Consider the following 13,591-nt stretch of genomic DNA (forward strand, 5'->3'; position numbering starts at 1 on the left):
CCAAGTGTTGTCGAGTATTGTATGTTCAAGTTTGGCTTGTTAGTAAAAGTCAAAAGCTCAAGCTTGGCTTGAGCTTGAGAAAAGCCTAAAATATTATTTGAGCTTGAGCTTGTAGGAAAGCCAAAAAGATTGAGCTTGACTTGGCTTGGCTTGATTCATTAGTCAAGCCAAGGTTGAGCTTAATATCAAGCTTAAACTCGAGCTGAGATCAAGCTTTTGAGCTTGAGATCCAACAAAATTATATTATCAAATGCTTAAATCTCCCAAAATCAAATAAGCAAAAATAAGAAAATAGCGTACTCATTTTATCATGCTTATAGTACCACCTATGATTAGCTATTGTTCAAATTACAACTTTACAAAATTAAATCCATCCATTCATTCTTCATTGTCTATAGCTTCATCGATTGTTTACAATATAATTTTTGTATCCACGTTAGATGATAAAGATCTAGAAAAAAAACTTGTTTGTGACTATAGTGAATGTGAAAGGATTAATATGTTTCATGACTTTACAGTAGATGATGGATAAGGAAGGACCATACATGGCCCACTTATAAATTAAAAAAAAAGAAAAAAAAAAAAAAAAAAAAAAAAAAAAAAAAAAAAAAAAAAAAAAAAAAAGGAAACTAAATTCTAAAGGTGCTTGATTAGTTTAGAAGGAAGTGAAAAATTAAGGTAAAGGGCAATGGTCCAATATGAGACATGTTATTATTAAGATAGGTGTGATGAGTTTATATAGGAAGCACATATCAAGCCTATAAAGGAGTCTATACTTGGCTTGTATTGTATCGAGTCTTATAGCTCTCGAGCTTATTCATGAACAAATATTTTTGCTTGGGCTCGGCTTGTTTACTAAACAAGCCTAAAACTAAGGTTCAAGCTTGGCCTATTTATAAACAAACAAACATGAATGAGTTTTTTATCGTGTCAAGCCCGAGTTGTTTATGAACGGCTTGGTTCATTGACAACCCTACTTGGGTTTAAATAAAACTTGTTGTAACTTATGTAAATATAGTAACTTTTTATTTGATGGATTTTTTTTTTTTTTTTTGAGGACTCCTCAATTGGATTACATTGCATCCTTATATTCTACATGTTTATGAAAGATCAAGATGATAAAAGATCAATAATTAACCAATCAAAAAAATATCTAGATTTCAAGATCAATGAAATTTAAAATTAGAAATATAACATGAATTACTTATCAAGAAATGAACAAAATTGGATTTACACAAAACTTGGTGTATGTGTTAGGAAAAAAAATAATGTGTAATTGACAAGTGGCATTTAAAAAATATTAAGCAGTTAACCCAATAAAAATTATTAAGTGATGTAAACATTAACTAAGAGTTAAATTAAATATATAGAAGGATTAGCCTTCCTTAAATTGGGAAAAAGGGGGACTGAATTATACCAAAATGGACAAAATGAACTGAAGCAACCAGGTTGGACTAAACTGGACCTAATAGACTGAATTCAACCAAAATAGACTGAATTGAACCAGAATAGACCAAACTGGATCAAATGAACCAAATCATTGACCACATCACCCTTTTTTTATTGATTTATTCATCTATTTTTTTTATAATATTAAATATATTATTCGAATAATTTTACACATTCACCTTGGACTTTTTTTTTTTTTTTCCTTCTAATAATATCTTAGACAGTTTTAACTTTACATATATTTTGTAAACTATACTTTACATCTAAAGTTGCACCAATGGCTATTTTTGAATTAATTTGAAATTAATATTATTTTAATAAACTAATACTATTTTTTGAATTTATTTGCAATTTTGTATATCAAGTATTTTTCTTCAAACTATGTTTTAAAACACAGTTTTATTTTAAATGTCACAGTTTCAAGTGAAACCATGCTTTAAAAATACCAACGCTTAGAATTGTGTTAAAAAGAATGATTAAAAATACAAGACCTCTAAATTTGTTTAAAATAATATAATTTTACAAATTATCTCTAAATCAAATGGCTTAAATTTTGCCCCCAATGGCAGAGGTAGAGGTTGCCTTCACCTTAGAATAATGATCTTCAAGTCTTCTTCTTCTATATATCATGAATCAAGTGTAAAATCTGAACTAGACAGTGGCTAATGACCGATATCAAAAAGGCCAAAGAATGTGTCATCAACAAGGTTGAGTCCATCATTTTGAATCCAAGACTTGAAATTTAGAGTGATCATCTTGAGCAGGGTGTGGATTTTCATCACTTTTGGAAGTAGAATCAAGCATAAGATCTAAAAAACACAATGGGTCAAAATAGAATCATTGACCACATCACCCTTTTTTTATTGATTTATTCATCTAATTTTTTTACAATATTAAATATATTAATCGAATAATTTTACACATTCACTTGGACTTTTTTTTTTTTCCTTCTAATAATATCTTAGACAGTTTTAACTTTACATATACTTTCTTATATCTAAAGTTGCACCAATGGCTATTTTTGAATTAATTTGAAACTAATTATTATTTTAATAAACTAATACTATTTTTTGAATTTATTTGTAATTTTGTATATTAAGTATTTTTCTTCAAACTGTGTTTTAAAACAAGTTTTATTTTAGATGTCACATTTCAAGTGAAACATGTTTTAAAAATACCAACGCTTAGAATTGTGTTAAAAAGAATGATTAAAAATACAAGACCTCTAAATTTTTTTTAATAATAATATAATTTTACAAATTATCTCTAAATCAAATGGCTTAAATTTGCCCCCAATGGCAGAGGCTAGAGGTTGCCTTCGCCTTAGAATAATGATCTTCAAACTCAGATATCTATATATATTAGAGGGGAAGGAAATCTTCTTGGTAACAACAGAGAGTCAGCATACATCTCATCCATGAATGAAGTGTAAAATCTGAACTAGACAGTGGCTATGACCGATATTCAAAAGCCAGAGAATGTGTCATCAACAAGGTTGAGTCCATCATTTTGGTTTTTTTTTTTTTTCCTTCTAATAATAACTTAGACAGTTTTAACTTTACATATATTTTGTAAACTATACTTTACATATATTAGATTCACAAGAAGATGTGTTCTGAAGTTGAAGGACTTGATCAAGAGAAGAAGGGCATGGAGTGTCTACCACTGCCACTGTCTTTAGTAGATTTCATTGATGCTCATAACCTGTTTGATGAAAATCCTAGCCTTGCTGCCCCAGGTGATCAAGAAGATATAGCTGAGAAGATGGCCTATGAAGTTGTTGATGGATTTGATGAAGCTGAGGTGGAGGGTCTTTTACTTGACCTTGCTGATGATGTAGAGCCCAATTTTGACCCACTAAGTTTTCTAGATCTTCTGGATTCAGAAGAGGGTGCTCGTCTGAGCAAGAAGATGCGTTGTGACTTTTCTGATAGTGTATTTTTTTGATTTACTTACTTGTACTGGAGAGTAGAACTCCTGCCAACTCCAAATCCAAGCATTATTTGATAGAATAGGACAATATCTTGTACTTATAATGTTTTTTTTAATGTAATTCTCTATATTTCTTTTATTTTGAAACAAAGTTACTCTTTTAAAATAGCATGCAGGGTCACTTTACTTCTTGAATTTGAAAAATAAATATTTACATTTCTTTCATTTCTGTCCAATTGGGTTCACTCTATCCATTTCGGTTCAGTTAGGTCCATTTGGTACACTTCGGTCTAATTTGGCACACTTCAGTCTAGTTAGGTTCATTTTACTTCAATTAGGTATCATTTGGTCCATTTCGGTCTAATCTTGTCCACTTCAGTCCATTTAGGTCCAATTCTGTCCTTAAAGTCCATTTTTATCCATTCGGTCTACTTTGGTCTATTTCAATCCATTTTAATCCAATTTGATCTACTTTGAGTGAATGAATGACCATCACCTTTGAAATTCTGAAGCTGTCTCAATTGTGCAGTAGTGAAAATAAAGTGCCACCAAAGGCTTTGTAACTGAATTGGCACCTCCCCATGCATAAAGTGCTTGGGGGTATAGGAGGGAAAAGGTTCGAGTTGCGAGGTTAGCAGCATGTTATAATTATTTCTCATAAAATAAAATAAAATAAAAAATAAAGTGCCACTTGACTAGAAGATACATTTGGATCTTCAGTTGCTAACGTAAATAAATAACTATGCAGTCATATCATAATATGAGTATAACCAAGAGGTAGAAATCATTCTCAAAAATTCAAATATGATTACTATCTGTGATGACATGTTCTTATTTAACTTGATGTCGGAATGACTTAAGCTGCATTTGTAAAGAAAAACCTCCACTAGGCAAATTAATTAAAGCATCCTAATGTCACATCAATTTAATAGCATTTTGTTAGGCAACATATCATTATGTACTAAAATATGACTACAAAAGTTTTCAAAAGAAGATTTCAATAATTTTTTGGAAATTGTTATTGTCTTAGGCTGTGTTTGTTTCAACTTCAAACTACTTCCGGAAATCAATTTCCGTAAAATTGATGTGTTTGGCTGCCTAGGAAAATTGGGTCAACGGAAATCAATTTACGCTTTGACCGAAAATAAGCCTCAACCGGTGGAAATCAATTTCACCTTCCATTTTACCTTCAATCAATTTCCGGAAAAAAACTCTCTCAACTCTCCAAGCTCTCTCTTACACAGCAACACATCTCCAAGCTCTCTCTCACACAGCAGTACTCCGATCCGGTCCAAGCTCCAAGCTCCAAGCACAGCAGCAAGTTCAGACGTCCGATCCGGTCCAAGCACCGCGTCGCCTTCGATTTTTTTTTTTTTTTTTCCTTCTAATAATATCTTAGACAGTTTTAACTTTACATATATTTTGTAAACTATACTTTACATATATTAGATTCACAAGAAGATGCGTTCTGAAGTTGAAGGACTTGATCAAGAGAAGAAGGGCATGGAGTGTCTACCACTGCCACTGTCTTTAGTAGATTTCGTTGATGCTCATCACCTGTTTGATGAAAATCTTAGCCTTGCTGCCCCAGGTGATCAAGAAGATATAGCTGAGAAGATGGCCTATGAAGTTGTTGATGGATTTGATGAAGCTGAGGTGGAGGGTCTTTTACTCGACCTTGCTGATGATATAGAGCCCAATTTTGACCCACTAAGTTTTCTAGATCTTCTGGATTCAGAAGAGGGTGCCCGTCTGAGCAAGAAGATGCGGTGTGACTTTTCTGATAGTGTATTTTTTTGATTTACTTACTTGTACTGGAGAGTAGAACTCCTGCCAACTCCAAATCCAAGCATTATTTGATAGAATAGGGCAATATCTTGTACTTATAATGTTTATTTTAATGTAATTCTCTATATTTCTTTTATTTTGAAACAAAGTTACTGTTTTAAAATAGCATGCAGGGTCACATTACTTCTTGAATTTGAAAAATAAATATTTACATTTCTTTCATTTCTGTCCAATTGGGTCCACTCTGTCCATTTCGGTTCAGTTAGGTCCATTTGGTACACTTCGGTCTAATTTGGCACACTTCAGTCTAGTTAGGTTCATTTTAGTTCAATTAGGTATCATTTGGTCCATTTCGGTCTAATCTTGTCCACTTCAGTCCATTTAGGTCCAATTCTGTCCTTAAGGTCCATTTTTATCCATTCGGTCTACTTTGGTCTATTTCAATCCATTTTAATCCAATTCAATCTACTTTGAGTGAATGGATGACTATCACCTTTGAAATTCTGAAGCTGTCTTAATTGTGCAGTAGTGAAAATAAAGTGCCGCCAAAGGCTTTGTAGTTGAATTGGCACCTCCTCATGCACAAAATGCTTGGGGGTGTAAGAGGGAAAATGTTCGAGTTGCGAGGATAGCAACATGTTATAATTATTTCTCAAAAAAAAAAAAAAAAAATAAAGTGCCACTTGACTAGAAGATACATTTGGATCTTCAGTTGCTAATGTAAATAAATAACTATGCAGTCATATCATAATATGAGTATAACCAAGAGTAAGAAATCATTCTCAAAAATTCAAATATGATTACTATCTGTGATGACATGTTCTTATTTAACTTGATGTCGGAATGACTTAAGCTGCATTTGTAAAGAAAAACCTCCACTAGGCAAATTAATTAAAGCATCCTAATGTCACATCAATTTAATAACATTTTGTTAGGCAACATATCATTATGTACTAAAATATGACTACAAAAGTTTTCAAAAGAAGATTTCAATAATTTTTTGGAATTTGTTATTGTCTTAATCAATTTACCACACCAATAAAAGTACACAATTAAAATTCAAAACAATCAGCCCAGAAAGCCTTTTCCAGCTAAAAACCTTAAGCCCAGCCACAAAAATAAATAAACAAAGCCCAATCTGAAAATAATGCCTTCAGCACAACAACCAAAATTTTCAAAAATCAAACTTTGGCCCCCAAATATTTCAAATTTACATTTAGGCTCCAAAACTTCAGAAATTTTATTAACCCTCAAACTTTCATAAATTGCACAAAAACTCTTTAGTTCGCCAAAATCCCTTTTCCACTCAGATAATTGAAGTGTCTATTTTGTTAATAAATTCACATACTTTGTTGATTGAGTTTACATGATGTTCTTTTTTGAATTCACATGCTTAACTTGTCAATATTATCCCATGTTTCCTATTTTGATTTAATGGTAGTGCTTATGTCAATTTTCCTTGGATTTATGTGATTTTGCATGCTATGTACATAGATTAGCAATGTGAATTCTCAATCCAAAAATAAAAAGTTGAGAATTTTTCTAAAACCCTTGGAAGGTATTTTCCAATAAAAACTCATGAGATTTTCAATAAAAACCCTTAAGAATGTATTTTTCAACAAATCATGATATTTTCACCCAAAAAAAATTTGGAGGGTATTTTCCAACAAAAACTGATGACATTTTAACTGATATTTTCCAACAAAATCTTATGAGATTTTCACTCAAAATGCTTGGAGGATATTTTATGACAAAAACTCATGAGATTTTTCACATGGTTTTGAGATTTGATCATAAGTAAAAATATGTGAAGACCAATTTTGCACATTGTTTTGGGTATCCATATCATGACCATTCCCAAACAATGATGCAGACGAGGATTAGTCTCTTGCATACCAATTACCTCTCCCAAATATCAAGTATGGGTCTCACAAAAAGGTTGAAAATTTTGAGTTATGTGAAGTGAAAATAGTGTCAAAATGGTGGGTAGTGAAAATTGGAATATTTTGAGTAAGGAGTGATGAATGACAGAACTAAGTGATAAAAAAAAACTAACCAAACAAGCTCTAAATGACCTAAATACAAAAACACCTCCTAGGATTTGGGTTAATTGCAAAAACAACCCATGTTTTTCAATTATATCATTGAGTTTTTCATATATTCCAAATTATCTTGGACTAACTTCTTTTAACTCTTATAAAATAAAAAGAAAAAAACACCTAATCATCATATGGGGGTGTTTTTGCATTTTTCTTCCCATTAGGAACCAAAATTCACGTATGCTTGCTTTGCAATGAAAAAATAATTGGCTGGCTGCCTGCAGCACATTTCCACGACCTCTCACTCTCTCTCTCTCAAATGCCAAATCAAGAAAACTGAAAAAGCAACAACCAAAAAAAAAAAAAAACTCGCAAACTCACAACGCTTTTTGTATATCTAAAAAAGTCTAAACTGACTGCTTGCTTTCACATTCACAATTCACAATTCACAAACAAACGCATCATCATCATCAATATCAATATCAATATCAATATCAAATCCAACCTTTTCCTCCTCGGGCTGGTAATTGAATTCTCACCACTACACTTTTCTTTGTTTACGTTAGCTCTCTCACTCTCTCAGCCTCCCCCTCATTTGCTGCTGCTTCTTCTTCTTCTTCTTCTTCTTCTTCGCCGGTACGTGTTCTATTTCGTTTCCAAACCCTAACAATTTCTCTCATTTTCCATAGATCTTACGCTTTCTCTATTCCAGAAATTCTAGATCTGATTCTTAATTCTTTAAGATTTTTTGGTGAGATTGTATAATTTTGTCATTCTTATAGATCTGTTCTCTCATTCATGTTGCATCTATTAAGGAAATCTGCCTTTTTTTTTTTTTTAATGATTAGATTTCCATTGATCCTTAGAGAGAGAGAGAGAGAGCTTAAATAGAAAAAATTGGCTGCCAAAAATGGAAAGATGAGTAGTACGGTTCTGTAATATTTTGAGCGTGATCTCTTTTGCTTAAGCTTAAGCAGTTAAACTTTAAAAAGAAGGTTTTTCTGAATTGTGCTTTAAATTGGTGACAAGGAAGCTGGCTTTTTATTTTTTTTAATTTAATTTAATTTTTGCTAATACCAAATTTTTGCTACACCTCCTACCTACATTCAAGTTAACTTAGCTGATGATATATAAAATTAAAGGCCAAAGTTTGGTTCCCCAATTAAATAAAACAATTTAATTGGGGAATCTGACTTACCTTGTAAATTAAAATTAATTATCGTTGTGCACTTACTAAGCATGGTTATGGTTATGGTTATGTTATATCCTCCCATGAATTGGTTCTATCCCAGAGAATAATAATGATCATCATAATTTATTTATAATAATAATAACTGAGAAATCAAATGTTAATCTTCCATACTTTTCCACACATATATTTTGCGCGCAGGTAATATTAGACCTCTATCTTTAACTTTAGTTGTTGCCTTTTTGCTATTGGATTTGGATGACAGAATACAATGTGATAATGATCATGATGTTCTACATTGACTGTTTAACATGATCATACATTAAAATTTTGGTTGTGAACAGAAAAGCATACAATGGTGATATGGATAATATTCTGGCATTACAATGGAAATTTCAAATTTTAATAATTTTCATTTGATTTTCTGACTCTTTCCAATTTTTTCTTTGTAGAATAATTTGTTGCTAAGTGAGTTGAACAACTCTTGGACTTTCGCTCAGATGTGGATAGATTTCTTTATGTAATCTGAGGGATAAGGACTCTATACACTTGCCATTTTCTATAAGAAACGCATATTAATAATAATGGCTCCCGCTAGCAAGGCTGATAAGAAGGCTTCTGTAGATGCAGCTGCTTGGATGTTTAACGTTGTTACCTCGGTTGGGATTATCATTGTCAATAAAGCCTTGATGGCTACTTACGGCTTCAGTTTCGGTAAAGTATTCCTAAATTATTATTTTTTTTTTTTTCTCTCTCTCTTGATCTATGTTGCCTTTTCCAGTAACTTTATCACATTATCTCTTTAGCATCAAAGGTATCTGTTCTAATTCTTTCTCTCTTCTTAGTGCATTCTTGTTGTTGGAGTTGGGAGGGATCATTTGCTTGGTTACTAGGCTTTCAGATAATGGATATTGTGCAACTCCTACTGGATTAGAATAGGGCTTTCCTTCTTCATCTTCTTCCTAATGTTTTGTATTTTGTTCATTCCTAATATCAACAGTTTTCTCTGATCATGTTAGTCTATGATCTTCTTCATGTTTCTATTGCCTTTAAGCGTGTATGGTACGAGTTTCTTTTTCTGTTTTTCCAGCATTCCTCTGATTATGTCTTTTTGGTTTTGTTCTCCATTATGTATCTAATCTCAAAGGTTTGGACCGTCTCCATCTTATTTCTGCTTGGAGCCTGCATGTTGGGACCTTCAAATGACCCTTTTTTCTCAATAAAAGATATCTTCCTTGATTTTATTGTCCATGTTTCCAGAAGTTGTGCCTTTTATCCTTAATTTTATTAGAGAGAACCTAAATAGCCGGGGTGCTCTGTTTTTGGTGGGTTATTCAGACAATTTATATATTATCCTTTTTACACAGGGTTAGAGGGAATACAGTTTAAATATTATTAGGTTATCAGGGATGGCATTCACTGATTTAATATATTTTTCTTAATAAGTCATTCAATGATCTAATGCTACTGGACTCCTCAAGTTTTATTACCTATTCATGTGGAAATCAATGCAAGGAAGCTTTGCACATCCCTGCCCCCCACTCTCTTTTCTCTCTTCTCTGTGGTTGAATTAGATTCTTACCATAGTGAAAGCTCTGATTCAAAAGTTGGAATTATTTGTTTGCTAATCTATCAAGCTGTGATTCTCTTTTGGTTTGTATCTGGCTATCTGCTGTTCCTCTTAGATCAGAGTGTCTAGTTTTTTCATAGGTTATAATCTTAAGTTATTTGTCTTACAACATCTTCATTCTTCTGTTTCCTTTTGTCCCTCTAATTATGACAATTATGGCCCAAAAGAAATGTGGATTTTATCTTTCATGTTAGTTCTAATTGACAAAGCATTGATGTATAGTCTTCAATAAGGGACTGACAATTAGATGTGTTGTACTGAGATGCTGTCACCCTAGTGTCTAAAAATTAGTCAGAGCATGATGGAAAGGTATTCAATGCTGCATCATATATGCCTACAAAATGATAGTTAAACTTGTGAGCTGGAATTCCCCAAAAACTATCTTGATGAAAAAAACTGAATTGGAGCTTGGGCCAAAGAATAAATAGTTTTGGAGTGCCATGTGAACATCGTATTCCAATCAAACTAAAAATGAGATAACAATGTGATTATTCATGAGTAAGGAGCATGATTTAGGTCAATGAGTTTAAGTTTAAACGGTGCTTCCTTCCCCCTTGAGAATGCGGTAGAATGGTTGTTTATGTAACAAACCAATTAAAACCAAGAAAAGTAGAAAGCAGGATTTAGGAGCAAGTAGCAGGTGTGGTGCTTCAAGCATACTGGTTGAGTGGTAAAAGTAGACATGACTGCCAGGGACTTGTGCACAAGAAGAATCCTTAATAGTCCCCGCTAATTGATGATCCAAGCAAGACTTGGGTACAGTGACATTAATAACTTAGTGAGGGCAGCTTTGTTTTAGATTTGGGATGGCTAACAATTCAGGAAGGAAATTTAAGGAAATGAATTGAGCCATAGAGAAATGATTAAGTGATTACATGTAATTTTCAACATAGCCAGTTGATCAATAGGAGTGCAGTTGTACGTTCAATAGTTTGGATGAGGCATGGTGGTGCTAGCAATGATGTCCTGTTTAATGACCTTTGAGTCCATAAAACAGTGATTTTGATAAGCAATTTGAAGAAAAATATAATCAATAGGAGTGCAGTTTGGTAAGCAATTTGAAAAACATGTTATAGTATAAGGATATTGCGCATCATTTGTTTGTTCACAGTTCTAAGTAGTTGCTATCTTTTGCAGCTACAACATTAACTGGTTTGCATTTTGCAACAACAACTCTGATGACTGTTGTCCTACGGTGGTTGGGATATATCCAATCCTCTCATCTACCATTCTCGGAGCTTCTAAAATTTGTTATCTTTGCTAACTTCTCTATTGTTGGAATGAACGTTAGTCTAATGTGGAACTCTGTTGGATTCTATCAGGTAAGTTTCTGTATGATCTAGTTTACAATTTCATTCTGGCAATCTATTGGATGATTTTTGAATGTTATTCTCTGTTTTATTTACAGATTGCTAAGTTGAGTATGATCCCTGTATCCTGCCTTTTGGAAGTTGTGCTCGACAAAATTCGATACTCTAGAGACACGAAGCTGAGCATAGCAGTTGTTCTATTGGGTGTTGGTGTTTGCACTGTCACCGATGTGAGTGTTAATACCAGAGGCTTTATTGCAGCCTTTATAGCTGTCTGGAGCACTGCTCTGCAACAATATGTAAGTTGTCAATACCACTACGCATGTGCACAACTATCAAGATTTCTGCATGTGCAGTTACATATGTTGGAGTCTGCTAGATTGAGACACATATTATATTATGTTCAATTGAGTGCACACACACCGTACGAAATATAGTGTTAATTACATTCTAAATTGTCATTATCTACAAACTCTCTTTTGACAAACTCATAAACAGAATTCTCTCTTTTAAATTCTTTTTTTATTGTTCAAAAGACTCATCTTATTTTTGTGTCAAATCTCTGCATGCAGTATGTTCATTTTCTTCAACGGAAATATTCACTTGGCTCTTTCAACCTTTTGGGACATACTGCTCCAGCACAGGCTGCTTCATTGCTGTTAATAGGCCCCTTTCTAGATTACTGGTTGACAACCAAAAGAGTTGACGCGTATGACTATAATGTGTGGTCTTTGGTAAGTACAGCAGCAATTTATGGTCTGTCTTCCATGATTCTTATATGAAGTGATTGTTTTTTACTTATTAAAAAAAAAAAGTAATTGTTTTTTTTATCATCAGCATATGCAAATTAAAATTTCATGTTTTAAACTATCCTGATATAGGCATAACAAACATCAGTGATATGTACTGTCATTTACTTTTTATGCAATCAATTAAAAAGTTCCTCAACTGGTTTCCCCAGTTATGAGAGGAACTTTAAAAAGTTTTTGTTCATGGCATCCAAATAGAACATTAAATGTCATTTTCTCAACATTCTAAACCAAACTCCCTCTCTCTCTCTCTCTCTCTCTCTGTCTCTCTCTCTTGATTTTTTCAAGCAAGAATGACCCAAAAAGCACTTTCTTATATTTTCTGTCTAGCAAGCAAACTTTTTTGTATATTTGTTTTTTGTGGCTCTTATTTAAAAAGACCACGATAGCTCCTATAGTGTCTTTTTACTACATCTCAATGTGGCGGTGTTGGTATACATGACATTTGTGCACCCGGTTTATTTACATGCATAACGGGGGTGAATGTCTTCTGTCTTACATTATCTGATTTTAATAGTACTATAACTCACAATTCCGCTGTAACTTGCTCTTACCAGATGTTTATAATCCTTTCATGCACTATTGCTGTGGGGACCAACCTCAGCCAATTCATTTGCATAGGAAGATTTACGGCTGTGTCTTTTCAAGTACTTGGTCATATGAAGACAATCCTTGTTTTGATTATGGGATTCTTCTTTTTTGGGAAGGAGGGTCTTAATTTGCATGTGGTTTTGGGAATGATAATAGCGGTAGTTGGAATGATATGGTACGGAAATGCCTCATCTAAGCCTGGTGGAAAGGAGCGTAGGAGCCACTCACTCCCTACTTCCAGACAACAAAAACACAGTGGTTTATCAGAATCTACTGAACTTGATGGGAAAGTGTAAGGTTCCTTAGGAAAAATTGAGTATACAAAGATAGCTGATTCCAGGAAGCTATTGATTGAGATTAAAAACCACCCATTTGATTCTAATTATTTTTGAACTTTCCTTAGTTTCATTTCTTTTTTTTTTAAATTTCCCCATCAAAGGAATGGATATTCCTGGATGGGCTTAGATTCCCTACAAATTTTACTGTTTCACGAGTATAATTTATAGTAATCAATTCTTTTTGTGCTATTTATTTCCAAACTATGTGTACCTACGATATTCTTTCTTCTGACTTACTATTAAACTCATTGAATGGTCACATATTAAGTTGAAAGTTAAAAGCCAATTTTGATAGTTTAGCAATTTTGGATGAAGCTTGTCTGCTTATTGAATGAATTTTAAGTCTAACAAGTTGATAAGCTGCTCATGTTGGCATATGTGAGAAGGAAGCCATGCATGCCAACTCTGCAAATATGGAGACAGCAATCAGCTCCGTTTATTCCCATTTTGGATGTTAAGATTTTATTTGATTTTTTCCTCGGAAATTCAGATTTTTTTTTTTTTTTTTTTTGGTGA

General features: G+C 33.0%; 1 protein-coding gene across 1 annotated transcript; it reads left to right on the top strand.

Moving 5' to 3' along the window:
- Nucleotides 1–7,752: 7,752 nt before the first annotated feature.
- On the top strand, nt 7,753–13,276 carry LOC112019306 (UDP-rhamnose/UDP-galactose transporter 6). Its single transcript, XM_024051843.2, has 6 exons — nt 7,753–7,844; nt 8,850–9,111; nt 11,165–11,349; nt 11,436–11,636; nt 11,910–12,071; nt 12,704–13,276. Exons 2-6 carry the CDS (start codon nt 8,982–8,984, stop codon nt 13,031–13,033), a joined length of 1,008 nt encoding a protein of 335 aa, XP_023907611.1. The 5' UTR covers nt 7,753–7,844; nt 8,850–8,981; the 3' UTR covers nt 13,034–13,276.
- The last annotated feature ends 315 nt before the right edge of the window (nt 13,277–13,591 follow it).

This window comes from Quercus suber, unplaced genomic scaffold (assembly GCF_002906115.3).
Source record: "Quercus suber isolate HL8 unplaced genomic scaffold, Cork oak 2.0 scaffold_49, whole genome shotgun sequence".
Lineage (NCBI taxonomy): Eukaryota > Viridiplantae > Streptophyta > Magnoliopsida > Fagales > Fagaceae > Quercus > Quercus suber.

Coding starts and splice junctions, on each gene's coding strand:
- LOC112019306 (XM_024051843.2), top strand. CDS start 8,982: ATGGCTCCCGCTAGCAAGGCTGATAAGAAGGCTTCTGTAGATGCAGCT. Junction 9,112..11,164: donor TACTTACGGCTTCAGTTTCG/GTAAAGTATTCC, acceptor TATCTTTTGCAG/CTACAACATTAACTGGTTTG. Junction 11,350..11,435: donor ACTCTGTTGGATTCTATCAG/GTAAGTTTCTGT, acceptor TTTTATTTACAG/ATTGCTAAGTTGAGTATGAT.